Source organism: Malaya genurostris, chromosome 2 (genome assembly GCF_030247185.1).
Source record: "Malaya genurostris strain Urasoe2022 chromosome 2, Malgen_1.1, whole genome shotgun sequence".
Classification (NCBI taxonomy): Eukaryota; Metazoa; Arthropoda; class Insecta; order Diptera; family Culicidae; genus Malaya; species Malaya genurostris.
In genome coordinates, this window is record NC_080571.1 from 237,235,796 (window position 1) to 237,260,029 (window position 24,234).

Sequence of the window (24,234 nt, forward strand, 5' to 3'; positions counted from 1 at the left end):
AGCACAGATATTTGAAATTGTAAGTTGAATGTATATGTGATGTGTGTAAACACACGTGATTTCGTTGTACAAGGCGAAGTGCTCGTGTTCAAAGCATCACGTATTGGCTAAGATAATACGATATGAAAAGATCATTTGACTTTCATTGGCCAGCAAACCTAAACAGCTTAGAGTTAATTTAGGCATATTGTGCTGTGGGTAAAATCGCTCATTATTTCATATTCGGTACCATACAACCTGCTTTTATGAAATAAATAGAGTATCTAATAAATATCTGAATGCGGATGCAGTTAATTCCTTCAAATTGAGCGAATGTGCAGTGCACGAAAAGCACATGAGGACGAGACTTCAATGCAAAATTTTTCGCAAAAATATACTGCATAGAAGCTTACCAACTGCTTAAATATGCAAACCAAATATTAGTTGTTTTTTTGACAATATTTGTGCAGTCCTACGTCAACTGTTCGACCAGCCTTACAGGCTTGTCCTTTGAAATTTTTGTTTATTGTATTAGATTCGCTTCATCTAGAACTACCAATATTTAAATTTTTTCCTGCTATGATAAACATTCAGTTTTAGGAATTTTGCATTCAAAATTTTTTCGTAATTTGAGAAAATCAAGGCGTTTATTGTACTACCTCCTACTCGCTGAAATCTCGTTGTTTCGCGTTGTGTGGGAAAAAAACAATTCGTTCCAACCTCTTACCTCTTATGATGATAACCATTATACCGTGTATCTTTTAAGCTAAATTACTTTCAAATAATGTGCGATAATTGCCTCTCCTCACTCGACTATGGCTTGCGGCATGCGGAGCGAGGTCAATCGAAATGGCAATCACCATTTATGCAACAGTAAACATGTGTTTTGTTTTCTTGTTCAACTTTTGGCCTCTGTTCTTTTGCCGCAGAAACCGTCGAAAAAATAATAAAAACAATACAGTCGATTGGAATTTTCGAATCAGTATTAACTAGCATTTTTCTGGTAGAAACTATATTAGGCTCATTCTATTATATATTATAGACAGGCGGTTATCGAGATTTGAAAATTATTTCAGTGATACAATGTTAGTACTAGTCGTTGTTCTACACAAATCAAGTCACCGCTAAACGCTGAATACTTGAATAGGTACCATAAATCCCAAACGTCTCTACCCTCCAATATTGAAAAGAAAGAATAAAAAAAAAAGAACTTCATTGACTGTACACAGTGTACGTATTCGGTGCTGTGTTTTATACTTTGTAAGGTTAATTTCTAAACCTTCCAGGGTAACTTAACAATAGAGCAGTACGCCCTAACGATAGCGCTACAAAAAAAAACATACCCATTTTTTTCAAAAGCGCTGCTATCAATATGCTGCTCAGCATACTTTCAATTGATGCAACGGAAAAGAAAGCGAGTGTTTTTGCCTTCTTTAATGTGAATCGTTTGCCCATTAAGAGTAAAAGAAGAAAAAAATAGTTCGATGATAAGTGCAAAAAAAAAATTATGTGCATAACTTAAGTGATAAGTGCTAAAAAAATGCAACTTATGTACATAAATTCATTGTACCAGTCATATTCGTAGTTCCCCTATCTATCCTTTGGTCAGTACAAAAATGCTATAAAATTGATTAAACCTTAGAACAGAGAAATATTTTTGATTGTGCGTAAAGAATCAGTAGGGAAAGCTGCCGGCATCACTCGATGTTATCTTTTTGTCGAAAGTAAAAGGAAATCCTCACGTACATCATCGCATGTTTAGTGTCATCAAACAACATCATTATGCAACGAATTGAGCACGGCTCAGGTGGAACCAGCCTGGCAAGAACATTTCGTGACCAAACAAAATGTCATGAATGAATCAAAGAAGGTAGTGGCTTTTTTTTGCATAGCGAGATGTCCAATGGAGTTTGGTAAAAGGGCATCAGGGTTTCGCTTAATTGGTTTGTTATGCAACGTTCAAACATAGTACCGATTCGATCTAGTATTAATTTAGCTAATGAGCTGGGTTGTAATGGGTCTTGTGTCGCTGCAGTTGGAGCGAGTGTTAGACGAGGAGTAGTGACATATTCGAAAATATTCGAAAGACAGAGGAGTAACATCACTCCAGCATTTCAATCAGTTATGTTTGAATAATTACCCACTTACACATAATAGATGACTATTGTCAAAAAGTAGCACTTAAAAAATATTTTTTGAGGATTGCTAGACGAAGAAAATGTCTGAAGTATGTATACAACGGTAATCTTGTTTGCTGGGAAAATCATCTCGTGACCTTGAAGTAATAAACTTGATTGACAAGAACGAAGCAAAGCTGTTCAAGTTTCTACTTTGGTGGTGGTTTCACTTACAAGCGCCATAACATCAAGTTCAGGTTCATGGCGCTTAACCGGACTATTTATATCACACGATGGAAGGTTTTTTTATGTTTTCTTCGCAGTCCTGCGTATCGATTTTTTCTTAGTTTGCTGTACTTTTATGTGTGTGTGTATGTTTGTGTTTTGCTGTACGTAAATCTTCGACACATTTGACGATGCATTTTGTTTACCATCTATTCTACGATGTAACATCTTAAAGCTCTAATCTCGTTACATTTCTTCTGGTTCCTTTGCAGTTCTATGCGGTAATCGTGTAAGCCAAATGACCCGCGCTTACGATGATATCGATGCCGTAACGCGACTGCTGGAGGAAAAAGAGAAGGACTTGGAATTGACGGTGCAGATCGGGAAGGAGCTGCTGACACAAAATACGCACCTCGAAACCCGGGTTTCCGAGCTGGAGCAGGAGCTGAAGAGTACGAACGAAAACCTAGCGCAGCTCGCCCACGAGCTGCATCAGAAGAACGAACTGATTGGAATACTGACCAACGATGCGGACGACAGCAGTGAGAATGGTAAGTTCAATACTCTCGGCAACGGTAGAAAATGATGTGCCACCAACGTGTACAAACTTTGAAGGGATAATTTGTTTGCATACACTCAAAATTGTGTTTTTTACAGAATAACAAACGGATAATTTGGAAAGAGTTGAAGTAATATTGTTAAATCAGGTTTGAAATTTGATGGCTGACTTGAAAAATGAAAAAAAGCTGTTCTTGGAAAATGAAAAAAAAAAACTGTTGACTGATGAACAGATGTTTGAATATATGATACCGGTCGCGAGGCGGCTAGGATTTAGACCATGTTCGATGTACGCTTTACCAGACCCGGTCATGTGGTAGAGCCGTGTCTATCTCAGGCTTAGGGTGGCGAAATGATAACACGTGTGCAATGTTGCTCGAATATCAAAAATGCAACGAACGCCAATGATCATCGTTCGCTTCTCTTCGCCTTTGTTCGATAATCGCTCTGATATTCGGACTTCTCCGTATATTCGGGTGCGAATGATGAATGATTCCTTGCAGTTGTTATTCGCATTAAACATATCCCCGAATGACTTAACGCGAATGTGGAACGAATATTCATGCAGCGATCATCGTCAAAACCTAGTTCGCGATGATCGTTCGTGCTGTCTTTGAAACAAGCAAATTAGAACGTTTCCCTTTGTATTAGTACCATAGTCTTGTGTGTGTGTGTGTGTGTGTGTGTGTGTGTGTGTGTGTGTGTGTGTGTGTGTGTGTGTGTGTGTGTGTGTGTGTGTGTGTGATGATCCATATCCCAGCACTCCCCCGGTGCTGCTACCCCATTCGTGCAGCGAAAAGTTCAACGTTTTTCGAAACGGGCATGAGTATAGATAGGATATTCGCAGCAAGGATGGGTGAATGAAATAGTTACACGAAGAATATGTGCAACATTGCACGTATGTATGGATTGCATAAGAACGCAGGGTCGAGTCCTGTCTCTGAGCGTATCTTTTTTCCAAAAAAAATCATCTTTTCTGTCAGTTTCTCATTCATTTAGCTTCTCCAATATATGTTTCCACTCAGTCATTGCAAAAACTGAAAAAAAACTGTTCTTTGTGGCTCACATTGTCGAATGCGAAAATGAAGCTACTCCTTAGAATAACCATTAGATGTCTATGTTTTCATCGAAATAGAAATTCTAACAGGTTGATGAATAATTTAATACTCAAGACGAGATTCCAACTGCTATATTAAATTATTGAAGCAACAACTTTCCCAAAATTATCGTACTTTCCTTCTCAATGTGTTGATGGGTGAATGAGTTTCATTTCTGTTCGGAGATACACTGGACTCTTTTTTTTTAACTAACCCTGTTTGCGATTTTAGGTTAGTTAAACAATTTTTTTTTCTAATGGTCACCCTTTTTCTTAGGAGAGAGAAGTTTCAATTTTCATCCAACGAGTATTGAGAGGCACTTTGTTCACGGTTCTCCTTATCATCAATTGCTCCATCGTCGATGTTGTTGTAGGTGGTTTCCGTTTTCATTGTTGTTCGCAGGTCCATTGCTAGTTACTGTAGATGCGACTTGTTGTACAGGGTTGCGCAAAGGAACTTGACACATTTTGTTCTCCGGTTATACTGGAACCAAACAAGGGAGGGGGAAACTGAACACGGCATCGGAAAGTAGAAGAATGAAGGTTTATTTTTGTCTAGTAGCTTTCCATCATACAGCACTGCAGTTGCAACTCGTTTCGGAAGAATCAGTCGTACGGCGTGGCAAGTGACCGGGAAAACCGGGAAAAAGTTGGGAATTTTTGAAAAATCTGGGAAAATATTACTAGCTCAAATATGAGTAACAGTTGTTAGCATCATGATTATTTTTCAACAAGTGAAAAGTAGGAGACAATACCCAATTTTGCGTTTTGAGCGAGATGTTCAGTGAAAGTGTTGAAACAACTTATTGTCCTATACAGGTTATATGTTGAATATTCCATTAAAAATTGGGCCAACACCCCATATCTCGTCCAAAGATTTTTAAGGGTATAACAGCGGTTTTAAATCAATCAGGAAGCATCAGAGCTTTCTTAGTTTTTACCATAGCAGAGCAATAAACATTTTAAAAAATAAGGATAATTTGGATGCTTATGTTGAATTTTTATTATGTTTTAAAATAATTATTCAACACACTTGCAAAATTGATGGCAAAGTCTCAAGGTAACATCGGGAAAATGTTTAATAAAATTTCAGGGCTTACATTGCTTTCGATATGAGATCTGTATCGTGGCCGATTGGCTCTAAGGTGGTACTATATAAAACTAATTGAAATAATCATTGCTTAATTTGAAACCCTGAATGTTATTGGTAGATGATCTGAAACAAAATCAGCTCACTACAAATGTTACATTGATCTGCACGAGTCAGATCAATTGTAGAAGAATTTCTCATAGAAGATGAATTACAGGGTTGTTACGGCCGCGCGGATTTCGGTTTTTGCTAAGATTTTGATGCTATGGCGCAGATTTCGCGCGAATTTCAAAAAACATCTTTCCACATTTGTTAATCATTTGTTCGAATATTTGCAAATTTTTGAAGCTTGTGAATTTTATGAAACCCCTAAAAAATTAAAGATGGGCGAACGTTTCAGCAATTGGTTGAGCTGGTCGAATTGGTGAATTTTCACCTTAATAAAACTAAAATTTACTAGAAGGCAAATGTTTTCTTCAGTGGACAAAATTTCGATTTTATGCTCTTCGATCTCGAGTGATACAAGTTGCTATTTCAACAGAGCTGTTACCAGAAATTTCAAAAAACTTTTCGATATATGTGATTGCGTTTTCCTATTCCAATGCGGAAAACGAAAGAAGATTTTCGCACTCAAGGATAGTGATGAGAAATTGTTCTAATAGTTTGTTGGGTAAACAACCCATCATTTTCAATTGTTCTTTGCGTTCTGGAATTTTTCCTGAAATATGGAAGAAATCCTATGTGAACAAGGGTATAGTATCCAACTACAATGGAATTGATGCTTTGTGCGCTGTATCGAAGCTGTTTGAAATTATAGTTCTGGATTTATGACAAATAGTTGCTCTGACATATCTCTGACTCAGCATGGATCCATGCCAAAGCCTTCAACTTCCCCTCTGCTGCGTTCGACGAAATCAATTATCACATAACGATGTCCAAGTTAAGTAGACTGGGATTAATTTTTTAATTAGCTTCGATCATATCTAACTGGTAATGAAATGATAGTGAAAATAGGAGTCTGCACAACATCACAATTTGCTGTTATCTCTGGAGTTCCTCAAGGAAGTCACCTTGGACCGTTCATAATTTTATTGTATGTATGAAACTATCGTTCGCCGATGACTTTTTTTTTCATATTTCAAAATGGTTTAAATGCCACTAAATGCTCCGTCATCTCTTTTAAAGCTTGCTTCAGATAGAATTGGAACAAAGACAATTGCCTGTATTTCAGTTATTTATTATTGAATTCAAGATCTTTTTTTATACAAATGTAGCGTTTTCTTCATACTTTCAAGACAAAATACGGATAAAATTATTCGTCACGGTTTCGAAGGAATTCTAGAATTTTTCCTGTAACACGGCTCATTAGGCGGCGCACACCTTCTTCGTCCATCGTTTTGGCTATCTTTTTCCACCTGGTCGTGATCTGATTGATGTCTTTGACAACCTTTCCCTTTGCCTTGAGTCTCCTCTTCATGATTGCCCAGTATTTCTCAATAGGGCGGAACTGGGGGCAGTTGGGTGGGTTAAGGTTTTTCGGAACAAACTGGACCCCTTTCTCTGCATACCATTCTTGAACGACTTTGCTGTAATGACAGCTTACCAAATCTGGTCAAAACACTACGGGATGGTCGTGGGATCGAATGAACGGCAAAATTCGTTTTTGGAGACACTCTTTTTGGTATAGTTCCGATAGTTCATATTTGTAACGATATTTTTTGCGACAGTTGCAAATACCCTGCCAAATCATAAATTTTCTTGCAAATTTGTCGGCAAAAACAAATTTAATTTTGGCTGGAACATCCCCCGAGCCGTTGGCAAGTAAAATTTTCGACCTGGGATTTGCCCGAAGTCAGCCTTAACATAGGTTTCATCGTCCATCAGAAGACACCCGTCGAACTTGGTCAGCATCTGGTCATATAGTTTCCGAGCACGAATTTTGACCACACTATTTTGTTTTATGGTCCGATTTGGCTGTTTGCTAGCTCGATACGACTTGATTCCTTCCCGGAGTCGAGTTCTCCTCACTATGGGCAGCACCAAATTTTCTGGACAAATCACGCTCCGACAGATTAGGATTTCTCTTAATCGTCTTCAAAATCTTACCACGCAGTTTCCGGTCGACAGTTCCACTCCGACGATTGGCTTGAGGCTTCCGAATCGTCGTCAATGTTTCCTTATATCGTTTGATAACGCGCCATACGGTATTTCTGGGCAATTTCAGCTGTTTAGCTATCCTAGATGCAGACCACAATGTATTTTCCCAATAACTGTGCACATTTTTTCTCTTCTTTCGGCTTCCATTTTGAGAGTTTACAAAGTACAGTCGATTTGCGGAATGTCAAAAATCATACCTGAAGCTGACAAAATTCCCGACACGTGGGCGCCAAGAACTTTTAAATCCGTCCACCAGGAGCGCCACAATATGAGCAAAAGTTTGTTCCAATTCTAAATGAAGCAAGCTTTAGTAGCGAAAAGTCTGTATTCAAGTTCGATTATAATATTCCACGTTCTCGAACGCGCATCGTCTGTTAAGGACCTGGGTGTTCTGGAAACTAAAATAAATTTTAAAGAGCACATAGAGCTTGCAATTGTTGCAATTTGACATTCGACGTCGGAATTTTCTTATTTTTTTTCTTCGGATTACCTATGTTAGAACTAATTATGGACATTACGAGCCCATTGCTAGCATGTGCCGCATATTTAACAAATGTTTCAATTCTTTTGACTTTCATTTATCACGTAATGTAATCAAGAAATCGTTTCGTATGTTACTGTCTCATTAGATTTAGTTGCTATAGAAGCACTAGAGTTAAGCAAATGTATCATTTGGATGATTTTGATCTATTGATGCAAAATATGAGGAGGTTTTATGCCTGCTGGAGAACAAGTTTGACAGAAACTAATTCCAGTGGGCTTTTCCCTGATCCAAATGAGAGAATAAAAGATGAGGATGAAAAGAAAGACATTCAGAGTAAAATCTGACAACATAAGAAGGCGCTATTAGAATTGAAACTGAAATAAAAAAGAGTAAATCAGATCATCCTGATGTGGTCTACCTTAAAATTCTTCTTACCAAGAAGAAAGCATTTGCCGAGCAAGAAGATGTTGAAGCGAAGAAAAAAATGTTTTACTTCTTTCTAAATCTCAATTGCATTTCTTTTCTACTGTAACATTTTCCGTACATCAGAGAGTACACTATGGTCTTTTTTATACGGTTTTTTTATGCGAATTTTCGGAGTTATGCGGTTTTTTATGCGAAGTTTCAAAGTTATGCGGTTTTTTATGCGAATTTTCAGAGAATAAAAATGAAATTGTTTTCATGGGGTTTCTATATGTCAAACTTATGCAGATTTTTAAATTATATATAAGTGAATTTTCAAGTTCTGCAGAAAGTATCATCTTTCAACTTCGCTCTTTTTAGTTTTCGACTTCGCGCGTTCTGATTTGGAGATTTTCGTAACAACCCTGGAATTAGTTGAGCTATTGAGAAAAAAAACCGACTAAAAACCAGCAAAGATTTCATCATGAATAACTCGTACTTTCTGATTATGTTCCTGATTACTCCACGAGAGATACCTAGCATTTAGGATCCTATTAGAAAAATAAATAGATCGATATCCTGTGCGTTTTTACAGCTATCATCAACGCATTTTAATCGTAAACATGCTACTTTTCACAAATGTGACGACATGACGGATCTATTTTTTATTGTCTAAATGTTAGGTATATGGTATCTAATGATTTTATATTAAATTTTATCACATGATAATTTGAAAAAAAAAATTGTCTGATAGGATATTGTTATTAATTGGTTTTATGGTTTCCATCACAATCAGAGGCCGCACTCGCGGCCTTCGGCCGTCTCGACCTGAATCATCTATGACGAACAAAATATTGTGTAAGCATTAAATAAAATAATTATATAAAATGGTAGTGTGCTATTTACTACCCTTTATCACTAGACCGAATTAACGACGAAAGGTTAGCTTGCTACTATAAACTATATGCAGAAACAAATACCCAATTTAAAGAAGCTATGTTTGAATTTAAATAAACATAGCTAAATGATTTCATACCCGTTATATAATTTGATTATTTTTTATCAAACTCGTTATTTTCAAAACCCTCTTGTTCAGACTAACAAATCTTGAAATAAGCATAGTTGCCTTGGAAATTACAGTTGATGAGTATTCACAAAATTATCTCCAAGCGCGTTTACAAAGTCAATCTATGAATTGAAATATTAGCAGGTTGATAAGATATTTAAGCTGTCCAGTTTAACAACGTGTCCGGTCTAACCCCTGTATCCCCCAATAATTTCTTAAGTTTCGGAGAGGGGGGGGGGGGTTAGTCTCTCCCCCATGTATACGCGCCTGATTTTAGTAGATGCTTTTCTGGTAAAAGATCTGTTCCTATGTTTTTTTCTGTATTATTTTCCATTATGGGGAAACAGTTTCTAGGTATTTGCTTCTTCTGGGAGATGATATTCTGGGGAAAATACTTCGTTGCTTTCTTTTCTGGGAAATGGTTTTCGAGAGATTGTCGTACAACCGCAATGACAGTTTGTTGTACCATGGCCGAAGCCAACGGCAATGACGATAATGTTCTAGGTTCGCTGTACCATCATGCCGTTTATAATTTTACCGCTTGCACTTCCAGAAGGAACGGAGAAAGCTCTGTACAAAATGCTTGGAAGTTTCTTATTGATTTATTTTCCTTTTGGTTTATCATATTGATTGATCATATGTATACCAAAAAATAATAAAAACAGTCATATGCGCTCGGAAGAAATCGGTTACGTGTAACCAAAACCCCTAGATGACTAGAAAAGGGCTGTATGCTTTTCTTATAGGCTCTAGTAAAAATTTCCTATTTATGCATCGAGATATCCTATCCCTCTAATAGCGGGTATATTATAATGTTCTTTATTGGGCATGGGATATCTGTTTAAATCTTGAATATTTGTAAAAAACACTAAAAAGAGGCGATTTGAGGCTATTCCAAAAACCGGGAGTTTTTATCAAACCAGGAAATTGAAATCAGTCATTGGCCACCTTGGTTTAATATTGTGACAAAGGAGCGGGGGGGGGGGGGGGGGGGGGGGTGATTTTTAACAGACTTCTTTTTAATGGGGTAATATCCTTACTACCACTGAAATTTATTAAAAATCCTACTACGGTTTCCAAAGCATCGGGTCGACTAGAAATGCCTATTTTTCATGCCTAAAAAAACGTCGTGTTTTTGGTTCATTTTTCTCCACTGTGTATTGGTAGAATCGTCATATTTTAAACATGTACGCAGTGCAGTAAAACTTCATTCAATTCAATTGAAACTGAATGTGGAACACATTGACGATTTCTCTACTGCAGTAAACTTCACTCTCGGACACACACAATGTTTGCTGACGGCCCGAACGGGCAGCATTCAGTTCATCACTCGTTTCTCTTCAATCGAGGCTCAGTTTAACCACCGTCAGTTGATCTCTTGAAGTAACAAAATATCTCTTTCAATAGTGTGAGCACGGCCTTCAAATGAGGTTCATGTAAACATTCGTATTGGTTCAAGATAATAGATGAAAGACAAACCAGATAGCTGAAATATCAATCACAGAGTACACATAAATTAATTGTTTCCTCCTTCAGTTTTCATCTTTAATACTTTACTCCATCTATAATTCTATTCGTTCGAACTTGCTTACTACCAAGAGCGAAGGCAATGAAGGAGCTAGACTACTTGGCACTTGAAACTGAGCAAGCAAATGACTAGGTACGATTATTCAACTGACGATGAATTCTGGGAGCTTCACTTGAAAATGGCAGCAAAAGTCAAATGAATTAGTAGGGATATGCTGATGGTCAGCGGCCATAAATTTCATTTTCATCTTATATTATTCGATTGAAAATTAAATTTTACCGCACTGCATGTGCGTGCAGCATTTGGCATAGGCTAAAATTTGCAATATTACATCAATCATCATTAGAATAAATATTTCATTGAATCACCGGGCTTCAATTCGATTGTGTGTTTTTTCCTCTATTCCTGTGTCACGTTAGCAAACAAGTCCTAATCATCAAATTATACTAACGAGATCGATCAACCCTCTATGCTCGTTCGTCCTTCGCTAAATTCTGCCTACACAGCTAATTAATAATTTTGGAAACACGAAGCAAATTCGTCAATTCGTCCTAAAAAATATTCGAGCCTTTTCCCGTGTTCGAATTGACGAGGGCGCGTGTTCGCTAGATGGAATCGTTGCCGATTTACGACACGAGCGATAACACTTCGTGTTCATGCGCTTATTTATTCTGCCTTTTCGGTTGATGTTGACGACTTCATGGGAAAAAAATAAGACGATCGGTTCCTTATCAGTTTCTTCGCGAGGCAAAAGCGAATCCCTAAAATGATAACAACTCAATTTTGTGCGCATCATTTTGCCTTCCCACAGTAACAGCTCAGTCCTTGTTTCGATTAATCATGGTGCGGGTTCGTTTCGTTCCAGTCACGCCTACCACGTCCAAATCTATTAATCTGGAGCTGCTGCAGCGGAAGGTCAAATCGCTAGAAGACGAAAACAAGTCACTTCGATGTGAGGCAGCCCAACTAGTGATGGAAACTGATGAGTGCGAAGAGCAGGAACGTAAGCTAATGGCCGACATAGCAAACCAGCTAAGCACGGCAAACAGCGAATTCGACGGATTGAGTGAGTGTTGTTGCTTGCTACTGGTACCAATGAACATCCAAGCATTTAAAACTTCTTTTGTTTTTCTTTTCATATTCTCATAGATCTGGAGTTAGAAAGACTGAAGGAAGAAAACCGACTCCAACATGAGCAAATCGTCAGCCTTACATCCCGGCTCGCAGAGGCGGAAATTCGGTTGCATCAGCTCACCACAGAGAACGAGGAAGCTTCTTCGCTGCTCTGTATTACCAAAGAAAACCAGAACTTACTGGCTGGCGAGTTGTCGGAGTTCAAAACACGCTACCAAGAGGTGCTCAATCTGCTGCACGAAACACAGGACCAGCTACGACTTCAAAGAAAACGTACGCAACCGATGGCAAGAAGTTCGTTGATACCTGGACTAGCTGTGCCCGCTCCGGATTCGCTCCAATCGGAACTGATGGAGACATCTCTGTACTCGGAGAACAGTCTCGATTCGGGCATAGCTTCTGAACGCGGTGGCTCAGCTCAGCAGAATGCATACAAAAAGATATTCGAAACAGTTCGTTCGGCAACTCGTGCCAACGCCGCAGGTTTCAGCGATTCGTTTTCCCAACTCGGCTCAATGACGATGAGCTCTTCATCACAGCCACGAATGGCACCGTACGTATTCCCTGGTGCCACATCTACGCACTCTTACAAAAGTGGTTCCTCCTTATACAGCACAATGTACGATAGTTCTCTCGGCGGGCGTACGTTTTCGCGTGAAAGTTTGGTTTCCGATTCAGATGATGGCTACCCAGGACCAGCACAAGCCGGCATTCCTGGTGCTCCAGGAGCCAAAGATCTCGAGGCGGCTCTGAAACGACTGACACCAGCCGAAGTGCTGGCCCGCAGAGCAATGCTTCAACACGCACCAGCTGGAACCTACAGTTACGACGATCAAGCTGGCGGAATGCCTCTGGGATGTCGCACTCCAGACAGTATCATGTCCACCGGATCATCCGGGTTGTCCGGTGTGTCATCGAACCAGTGGCGTCTGCCGGAAAAGCTACAAATAGTCAAACCGATCGAAGGCTCCCAAACTCTACATCACTGGTCACGGCTAGCAACACCCACCTTAAGTGGCCTCCTAGAGGAACGCCCCGGTGTCACAATTCGCGGTGGACGTGGACTGGACGAACTTGGCCTACAGACTTACTCGCTGTCGGACGTCGAAGAAGATGCCGAAGAACAACCGGGCAAACGCTTCCAAACGTACGGCTGTACCTACACCTACACCAACAGTACCGTTATGCATCCGGACGACGGTACGATGGCGGTCACATTCAGTCTTCCGCCATCGCAAATGTCCTCGCACATGGCCTCGGAATGTCCCTCGCGGCAACCATCGGCTCCACCTACACCACGAACTGGACTGTCGCGAAGAAACTCCTGCTCTACGTTCTCAGTAAATCTGGGACTGGCTTCGATGCTGAACGAACGGGGCATCAAGGCGGTAACACCCAGTGCACTGAACACACCGGCTGGACCCAACTTTTCGCCTACGGTTACGCCATGCAATAGTCCCGGTAAGTGTTAGAATGAACGAATTCTACTAGTTTTCTCTTCTATTACATAATCTGTTCTAATATTGTTATGTTTTTTTTTGTTTACCTGTCAACAGAGGGTTCACCAACCCGTCCCATGTCCCCGGAAGTACCGCTGCTTGGTGGACTACTCGCCTCGGGTGCTGATATTTTACGTAAGAAATTTGCTATGGCATCGACGTCCGGTGAAATGGAACGACCATCACGACTAACTACACGGAATAAACTTGCCCTCACCAGACTGGAGAAAAAGGCTCTGCGATCGATTAAAATAATGGAAAAAGTGGAAAGCATGGGAATGGACAATTTTATGCCTCACGCCGGACACGGAATTAGTCCACTGGCACTGCATGGCTCGTCAGCACTGTACACTTCGACTGTACGTGGACGCACTTCGAGCCCGATGGCACAGTTGACCAGCCTGAAGCACTTACAGCATCAACATCAGCAGCAGCAGCAACAGGACGAACTGCTCATCGACAAGGAAACCATCCGGGCTGTACTGAGCAAAGGATTATCGCACGATAGTTTGAAAAACCTTTCTTCTGGATCAAGTGATGCTTCGGGTTCGTCGGCGGTTTCATCTTCGGGAGTCTACGGTGACAGTGATAGTGGTTCTTCGGCTAGTGAAGTAAGGCCAGTAGCATCGAAAACTAAACAAACTCAAGTTAAACAAGAACCGCAAAAACAACAGCCGCAGAATTCCCCAACGACTGCGGCTCGTCTAAAGCAAATGCAGCGACAGAAAAGTCGCCGCAGTTTGCTCAACGGTGCTAACGGGTCCCAGCGGCCAGATTTGGGAACGGTGAACGGTTCCACCAGCAGACCGGGTGTCCGACCCGACCTCGGTACGGTAGGTGGTAGCAACAGTAAGTCTAAGAGCAATAATAGCAAAAATGATTCGTCATCGACGGACCACGCGCCGTCTGCTCCAGAACAAAGCCGCTCGCTAGGACAAAGTGTGTACGGTACTATAAGCTCGCTACTATTCGGACGTAAGGGAGGACTCCTGTAAGAACAAATTCGGTTTATGTTTCGGTAGAGAATATTTCTTGAGAAAAAGAAAGTTTTTCGTCTGTTTTAAGATTATTCATTTTAGAACACTGGAATGTGTTTCCTTTTCTTATTATGACAAAACATTTATCAACCAGTAAATGAGAGAAATTAGAACAATTAATCTTTGAATACTAAATGCAAAGCAAGACAGCAGATAGTTCCTTCATGGCACATTTACTCAAACGGCTCTAGCTATATCTCTTCGGGGGTTTGTAAGTCAAGAAAGAGTAAAACTATACGACACCAAAATTCAATTAATTTGCCAAAACAATAGCGTTTACCTCCTTTTTTCTCTCCACTGCCGAATGTATGATCAGTAGCATGAAAATAGAGACGTTCAGCAAGTTATTTTTAGCAAAAAGTAGTTATTAGAGGAGCATTCAATTACTCCAAATACAAATTTTCTGGAAGGTGCACATATATTCAACAAACATTCCAGTGGTAGTAGGTAGAATAAGATGCCCAACGTTTATTTTTAGTTTTTTTCGACATTTATTTTTCTTTATGAAAAAAAAATTCTTTGCATTTCTACCATCGAAAACTGTCAACTGAGCTTAACATTTTATTTTTTTCTAATTTAATTTTATTTTTTTCTAATTTCTAATAACATTTGATTTGGTGTCGATAGTCTTACTCTGAACGGTAATGGGTTAGTAAGGAAGCGATATCATCACTGTGTTATGCCAATTTGTCGTATTATTACTTTTAGCTCACCTCATCTTTCAATGCGCATTAAGGGCTTCGCAACGCAATCTATTCTTAATGATTACCTTCTTTTTTGTTTACGTCGAATGGATTATTCATTCAAAACAATTGCAATCAATGATAAGCTCGCAGAAACCTTTGCATTTTCGATCGCAATTCAAGTTTGTCGTAAACATGAAATCTAGGAATATTACGCTTATTAATTCATATAGACGAATATTTCTAGCTTTGTTAAACTCTTTGCTTACGTGATATTAACCTGCACAAGTCACCACAAAACGGTTCCGCACCAGCACCACCCATAACACGTAGTTTCGCGTATTCGACTACCGTTTTTTTCTAAATCCAAATCCATAACATGGAGCAGTGTCGACAGAAGAATGCGATACTTTGCCGTCATTCGACCGAACAAGTACGCAAACAATGTCAGTCAGCCATATTCTGCTTCACGACGGATAGAGTTTTCATTTGCATCCTGTGATTTTGAAGTCGAAAGAAAACGCAATTCGTCGTAAAGCAGTAGGTGGTTGAAAATCGACCATATATTTGCCCGACAGACTGTTTCTAGTTCCGGATCTTTCGAAAAAGAAAGATTCGTGTAAGCGCAGCATGTGACAGTCTGACATCCTCTTCTGTCGTTAATGTTAGTCCGTTTCCAAACAGCTTGTGCCTATGAGAAGGGTTGTCTTACTTCTCTTCTCAGAGAAACACAAAATCGCTTTACAATAAACACTAGCATCACATCAGTAGGTTTAATATCATGAGGTAATAAATTGTTTTCATTTTCTCGTGCTATATGGAATTTCTCCCCCTTGGAACATTTCACTTATTCGAGACTGGCATGGTGATATTTTCATAAACTGGACCGCTTACTTTAGAGATTATAGCTAGAGATCTTCGCACATTTATATTCTACCATTTCAAATATGTATACAATTTCCATTCATGTCTTCACTCTGAAATAGCCAAATGTTCTAAAAATGTACTTAGTTCGAACGGAAGTACAGAATTATTTTCAATAAACACACTGCTGTTTAGAAGTGCAATTTCAGAGCACCAAAAACTATTCCGAGACGATGCATCGAAAAATCTATATCATAACAAACAGGTGCTATAAAGTCGTGAGTACTGTTCACCTCTGCTGGTTCTTAACGTATATACGTCAAAAACCTTCAGAACAGTGTAAGTTTTACTTTGCTTTTGCACTGAGTTTGTTTTTTTGTTTATCAAGTATTATGAAAGCGAATCAGGTGGTTTAAGTGAAAGGGGAAAAGAAATACTGTAACTGTATATAACACACAGAAACCTGTTAGTGAATAGAATACTGATAATAATAGAAAACACAAAAATATTCAACAAGAAAATAGAACGCAGCTGTAGATAATTATTTAACTAGTTAAAATGAAGATAAAAGTAGTAAGTGAAAAGTAAGTATTTATTTTTATACAACAGCCGGCCAGCTAAAGCCAAATTCGAGTAAACATTTGTTATAAAAGAAATGTAAGTTTAGGATCTTTCAACCAAAACTCTACAACGGTATGCAAAACTCCATATACCACCACCTCTTCGCCTGTCTCAAGTGTAGAACTTGTATATCCCAACTGAACTGAGTTATAAGAAATAAAAACCCTGGTAGCATAACTCGCTACGAAGCAGCCAGTCATTCACCACCTGCTTGATACTGACCGACGAAAACTTGCCGAGTTTACATGAGGCAAAACATAAAAATTGATTCTAAATAGCCACGTTCTCCCGCCAGAAAAAAAACACTAATACTTCCGATGTACGCTACAGATCTAGAAGAACCGACGAAATTCACGACGAAGCGGGATGATATACGGAAAGCGTCATTGAAAGGAGCTGTACCGGCATTACACACAGTGCAGCAGTAGTTTTATTTTTTATTTGCTGGAACAATACAAACAAAGAATAACATAAAATAAACAGGAAAAAATTGAAAGTTGAAATGTGCCCGATTACAAAGAATAATGAGAACAATGTTCTAGTAAGTTATTTACGGAATAATTCATTTGGAACGAAGTGAAAAAAACGATGTTGGTTAATTGTATTACTAGAATGTTACACCAGAAATATTTTTTTCTGCAGGAATAATTATTAATAAAATAAGGTTAAAATTATTAATGAACTATTTTGTTTTGTAATTGAAACATATTCGAAATTTTCTTGGGTTGGTAAATATCCAAATTAAGGGGGGGGTAGGGTCCAGTAACTCCTATCCCTACCTCCCCGCGGTGCCGGCTGGGGTACGAGCAACCATAGGAAAGATCGGGTAACCAACCCCGGTGGGACCTTGGTCGTATGCTGACAGGGAAGGGGGTCCTCTTTAGAGGATGTCGGAGCGTCTGTACTCCATGTTAGGAGCCGCTTCAAACAGCGTCTGTTCTGGTATCCAGCGGCTGAGTATGAAATGCTGTATCCCGTCCAGCTAAATCCAAGGTGGCAACCCCACCAACGGGATCGTCCTAGTGCTAGTTGGGACGTTAAACAGAGCAAGCACGATGATCCTCCGGCGAGACAGGGGTTTTTTTTTTTTAATGAAATATGTAAGGAATTTTTTTTATTCAATAATATAATATTAAGGCACACTGCTTACGCTCTAAGATGCCAAGGGTATAGACAGGGGGTTGGCGCAGGCCTAATAAGCCGCCCGTAAAACACCTATTACTAATGATACAGGAGAGAATACGACCCGGAACAATCGGCATAGACCCACGCAACGAAAAAAGGACTACGATTGGAAACTTGGAACATGGAACTGCAAGTCGCTAGGTTTCGCAGGCTGCGACAGGATAATATACGACGAACTAAATCCTCGCAGCTTCGACGTCGTAGCGCTGCAGGAGCTTTGTTGGATGGGACAGAAGGTGTGGAAAAGCGGACATCGAGCGGCTACCTTCTACCAAAGCTGTGGCACAACGAACGAGCTGGGAACTGGCTTTATAGTGCTGGGCAAGATGCGTCAGCGAGTGATTGGGTGGCAGCCGATCAACGCTAGGATGTGTAAGTTGAGAGTTAAAGGCCGTTTTTTCAATTACAGCATCATCAACGTGCACTGCCCACATGAAGGGAGACCCGAGGACGAGAAAGAAGCGTTCTACGTGCAGCTGGAACAAGCCTATGACGGCTGCCCACGCAGAGACGTAAAAATTGTCATCGGGGACATGAATGCCCAGGTAGGAAGGGAGGCAATGTACCGACCGGTAATCGGGCCAAACAGCCTGCATGCCGCATCGAATAACAACGGCCAACGGTGTATCAACTTTGCGGCCTCCCGAGGAATGGTAGTCAGAAGCACCTTCTTTCCCCGCAAGGATATCCACAAAGCCACCTGGAGATCACCTGACCAACAGACCGAAAACCAAATCGACCACGTTTTGATCGACGGAAAATTTTTCTCGGACATCAACAATGTTCGCACCTACCGCAGTGCGAATATAGATTCGGACCACTACTTGGTTGCTGTATGCATGCGCTCAAAACTTTCGACGGTGGCTACCCAACGTCGAAACCGAACGTCGCGGTTTAACATCGCGCGGCTCCGGGATACTGGAGTAGCCCAAGATTACGCGCAGCAGTTGGCAGTGGCACTACCAACGGAAGAGCAGCTTGGTGCAGCTACTCTTGAAGATGGCTGGAGAGACATACGTTCTGCCATAGGTAGCACTGCATCAGCGATGCTAGGTACGGCGACTCCGAACGTGAGGAACGACTGGTTCGACGACGAATGTGAACAGTTAGTGGCCGAGAAGAATGCAGCTTGGGCGAGCAAGCTGCAACACCGGACGAGAGCAAACGAGGAGCGATACAGACAGGCGCGGAACAGACTAAACTCGGTATCCCGTAGAAAAAAACGCCAACAGGAAGACCGAGATCGCGAAGCGATGGAACAGCTGTTCCGTGCTAATGACACAAGGAAGTTGTACGAGAAGGTGAACCGTTCGCGCAGAGGCCATGTGCCACAGGCCGATATGTGCAAGGACACCAACGGGGATCTTCTCACGAACGACTGTGAGGTGATCGAGAGGTGGCGGCAGTATTTCGACGAGCACCTAAATGGCGATGTGGCGGAGTACGAAAGTAGCGGCGCGGTAACGAACTTGGGAACGCGTGCGGAGGACGATAGACTGCCGGTCCCAGACCTCCAAGAAGTGGAGGAGGTGGTAAGCCGGTTGAAAAATAATAAGGCCGCTGGCGTTGACCAACTACCAAGCGAGCTACTAAAACACGGTGGTAATGCACTAGTGAAAGCACTGCACTGGGTCGTTACCAAGATCTGGGAGGACGAGATTTTACCGGAGGAATGGATGGAAGGAATCGTGTGTCCCATCTACAAAAAGGGCGATAAGCTGGATTGCTGCAATTACCGCGCGATAACTCTGCTGAACGCCGCCTACAAGGTACTCTCCCAAATCTTATGCCGTCGACTTTCACCGATTGCAAACGAATTCGTGGGACAATATCAGGCAGGATTTATGGGCGAACGCGCTACCACGGACCAAGTGTTCGCCATCCGCCAGGTGTTGCAAAAGTGCCGCGAATACCATGTGCCCACACATCACTTATTCATCGATTTTAAATCAGCCTACGACACAATCGATTGAGATCAGCTATGACGACTATGGATTCCCGGACAAACTGATACGATTGGTCAAGGCTATGATGGATCGAGTGATGTGCGTTGTTCGAGTATCGGGGATAAACTCGAGTCCCTTCGAAACTCGCAGAGGGCTACGGCAAGGTGATGGCCTTTCGTGTCTGCTATTCAACATTGCTTTGGAGGGTGTGATAAGAAGAGCGAGGATAGACACGAGTGGCACGATTTTCAGAAAGTCCGTCCAGCTACTTGGTTTCGCTGATGATATTGATATTATAGCACACAACTTTGAGAAGATGGAAGATACATACATCGGACTAAAAGCTGAGGCCAAGCGGATCGGACTAGACATCAATGTGTCAAAGACAAAGTACATGAAAGGCAGGGGCTCGAGAGAAGATAACGTCAGCCACCCATTACGAGTTCTGATTGGTGGTGATGAAATCGAAAAGGTCGACGAGTTCGTGTACTTGGGCTCACTGGTGACTGCCGATAATGACACCAGCAGAGAAATTCAGAGACGCATATTGTCAGGAAATCGTGCTTACTTTGGACTGCGCAGGACGCTTCGATCGAGCAAAATTCGCCGTCGTACGAAGTTAACTATCTACAAAACGCTGATTAGACCGGTTATCCTCTACGGGCACGAGTCCTGGACAATGCTTGCGGAGGATCAACGCGCACTAGGTGTTTTTGAACGGAAGGTGTTGCGAACCATCTTCGGCGGAGTGCGGATGGAAGACGGTACGTGGAGAAGGCGAATGAACCATGAACTGCACCAGTTGCTGGGAGGACCAACCCTCGTCCAAACGGCCAAGGTCGGGCGGTTACGGTGGGCCGGGCATGTTGTTAGAATGTCGGAGAACAACCCGGTTAAAATTATCCTCGACAATGATCCGACCGGTATAAAAAGAAGAGGCGCACAGCGGGCAAGATGGATCGATCAAATTGAGGACGACTTGCGGACCCTTCGCAGCTACCGAGGCTGGCGGCGAACAGCAATGAACCGAGTTGAATGGAGACGCCTCCTGTATACAGCAGAGACCCGCGTGGTCTACGACTGAAAGAGTAAGTGAGTAGGTAAGGGTCTAGATGATGAAAAAAATCGTCATTTTTGCGAATGTTTTCAGAGCTATCATTCAACTAAATAAATTCAAATGTTTTGCATGATAAAATGCATCACTCGAACAACATTTTGTAATTTTTCCGTGGAAATATATTGAGAAATAAGTCGGTGAAGAGGCATTTTTGAGGACGCTTCTTAAAAATCACATCATGATTTGCGGTATCCACTGTATCTCAGCGCAGACTAATCAGAAGTGAACAAATCAAAGCAGCATATTTAGAGCAGAAGTTTTTCTAGACCCCAACGTTCCTGTTTGATTCTTTTTTTGGTGGTTGTTTAAATTCAAAAGTACGATTTTTCACGAAAAATCGACCATGTTGTAGCTGTAAAACCTCCCCATAGTAACAAACAACGAAAAGAAAAACATTGAGGTCTGGTTTTTTATATGTATAAAGTGTGTGTGTGTGTGTGTGTATGTAACAAAAATATGCACTCACTTTTCTCAGAGATGGCTAAACCGATTTTCACAAACAAAGATTCAAATGAAAAGTCTTATAGCCTGCTATTGAATTTCATTCCGATCCGGCTTCCGGTTCCGGAGATATAGGATATATACCAAAAAAAAATGAAAAAAATATGCACTCACTTTTTTCAGAGATGACTGAACCGATTTTCACCACGATTCAAATAGAAGGTATTATGGTCCCATAGCTTGCTATTGAATTTCATTCGAATGTGACTTCCGGTTCCGGAGTTATATGGTAATATGTGAAAATTTGAGAAAAAGTTTACACTCAATTATCTCTGGAACTACTCAACTGATTTTCGCAAACTGAGATTCAAACGAAAGGTCTTATAATATCCTAAAAATTTGTAGAACATTTTATCTGGATCTGACTTCCGATTCCGGAACTGAAGCGTGATAAGTGGAAAATTACCAATTTTATTAGTATTTTTCCATGAACGATGATTAAAAACAGGTACAATCCCATAAAACTGTCTGAGAAATTCTTCTAGTGTGCAGAGCTTGTTAGTTTGTGGGCATGAAAACTTAATTCGGCACTACTGGTTTCCTCTTTTCCTGTTCCGAGAGCACCGAAAGTGGAGAAGAAAAACTCCAAAAAATTAATTCCCTTCGATTTCTTTGCGATGTTTGAACCGATTTTCATAAATCTTGATTTGAATAAAAGCTCATACTGTCTTTAAAGCTACTGTGAAATTTCATCCGGATCCGACTTCCGGTTCCGCAGTTACAGGGTGATGAGCGTCAAAGTTTTCAAATCGCCATATAGATTGACAATATGTACAACACCGAAAGAAGAAGAAAACACAAAACGAACAAGGCGTGCTTTGTTCTATTTCGTACACGTTGTGTAGTGATGTCAATAATAATAATAATAATAATAACAATAATAATAATAATAATAATTATTATTATTATTATAGTAATAATAATAATAATATTAATAATAATAATGTTAATAATAATAATTATTACTATAATAATAATCCTACTACATGTTTTATGCTGCTGATTCATGTTGTTTAGCTTGACTTACATATGCAGAAGTAACAAAAACGCAGGTTCATTCCATTTGTTAGATTTCGTTTAATTGGTTTAATCGAAATAGAGCATGAGATAGTAAGTATAGATTTAACTACGTTCAAAACTGTTCCAATTTGTAGGTCATAATTGTTGGTTGCAAACGAACCAACTTCGGCTATTCCGTTTATCTGAATCCGGTTTCGGAAGAATTGTAAATAGTGATTAAAAACTGCAAAAAAGATCTCACTCACTTTTCTTGGAGATGGCCAAATCGATTTTCACAAACTTATAGGTTCAAAAGAAAAGTCTTACAGTTTTATACGAAATTCCTTAATTTGTTGTGGATACTACTTTCGGTTCCGGAACTACAGGTTAAACAGGATTTATAGAGTTTGTGAGATTAGGTCCATACAAATTTTCCTATTTCTATTCAATAAACAGTTGTTTTTGCAAATTTCACGATTATATTTATGATGTAATGAGTAATATGATATTACACCACTAGGAGGATTAAAATAGGTTTTTTGTCTATAAAATCGAAGGAAACAATTTATTACTCAAGGGAGCACGTAGGCTCTAATATTCTCAAAAAGCCATATTTTTTTGTATTTTGTTATAATGAAATATTTAGAGAATCCCTCCCATTGGTTGCGAGGTTTGGCGGTATTGCAAACATCATCACATACAATCAATTAGCGTTACAATTTGATAAAGATACGCGTTACAGCTTTTAGTTCCATAATTGAATTAAATGAATAAGATGTTGATTGCATTACGCTCCAACATCCGGGGTTGGCCGGTCCCTGTTACCAGTATGAAGTGGAAATTAAGTTAGGTGAACGTATCCCAATTGGGTTTCACACGATGACAACAAATGAACGGTAAATCGAGTCCATATTTGACGTTCATTGATGGTTTGTGTACAATGGATTACTGTGGAATGAGATAGAATATTGTAGAATAGAACGGAATAATAATGACTTAACCAATGAGCAAACCACTGATAGCTGTCAAACGATGTTCATCCAGTTTGTATTGTGAGGATGTATCGTTTGGGACCTGATGGGTGAGATGATGTGTGAGTGAAATATAAGAGTAAGTGCATGCAAGAATGGTAATAAAGGCCACCGGCTCAGGACTAACGATCGACCATTAGAAGAGATAGAAATTGGGTAACGGTACCTCCATTCATCTCAAATCCATTAGTCATTTCATATACGAGAACCATTTGGTATAGTGAGATCTGTTATCTCTGTTTGATAGATTAACTTAAAAAATAACATGAAATTTGGAACATTTTGCTTCGCTAAAACAGCAGTATTGAACCATTTCCGAACTAAGACTTTGTATTCGGTTTTATCACAATTCATTTATTGAAAGTCGAGTGATTGCTAAAATAACATGGTGACTAATGAGATGACTATTGGCACACTAGTTTTAGTTAGGATCTATTAGAGTAGAAATAGTAACTCAATGTTGTAATACTTGCGTGTGGAATACATGTAGGTATGTATGCATGTGTGTGCCTGTGTGTATGTATGTATGTATGTGTTTTTGTGTGTATGTACAATATACATTTTACCGTGGCTTTGGGTGCGTTGTATCAAATTGGTAGTGATGCATTTCGATTGTGAGTCAGTGTACACCAGATGCCCAAAAGTGCCATAGCGGACGGTTGGTAACACTGTCAAGAATCAACCGAAGATAACGAAATGTGAACAAGCTGTAGTAATATTTATGGGACCCAAGTGTCAATATAATTTAAATAAAAACGCATGTTCTCAGTTCTTTTCCGTCAAACCATCATGACCGGCCGTACAAAGATGCCATTAAAAAAACACTAATCCTATTTTGTCTCCTTTTATTCTATTTTTTTTCTTTTCTCGGAAATGGATGACTGAGCATGAATAAGAAATCCGGAATAAAGAATA

General features: G+C 40.1%; 1 protein-coding gene across 7 annotated transcripts in view; it reads left to right on the plus strand.

Annotated features, from left to right (window-relative positions):
* LOC131428228 (trafficking kinesin-binding protein milt) overlaps positions 1 to 17,222 on the plus strand; it is a 305,336-nt gene extending 288,114 nt beyond the window's left edge. For all 7 annotated transcript variants that reach the window (XM_058591996.1, XM_058591992.1, XM_058591990.1 and 4 more), the window contains 4 exons: positions 2,594 to 2,872; positions 11,568 to 11,768; positions 11,852 to 13,297; positions 13,393 to 17,222. In XM_058591996.1, coding sequence (XP_058447979.1) covers positions 2,594 to 2,872; positions 11,568 to 11,768; positions 11,852 to 13,297; positions 13,393 to 14,330 — 2,864 coding nt within the window. In that variant the 3' untranslated portion in view covers positions 14,331 to 17,222. The remainder of the gene's footprint in view (positions 1 to 2,593; positions 2,873 to 11,567; positions 11,769 to 11,851; positions 13,298 to 13,392) is intronic.
* Positions 17,223 to 24,234: the final 7,012 nt, after the last annotated feature.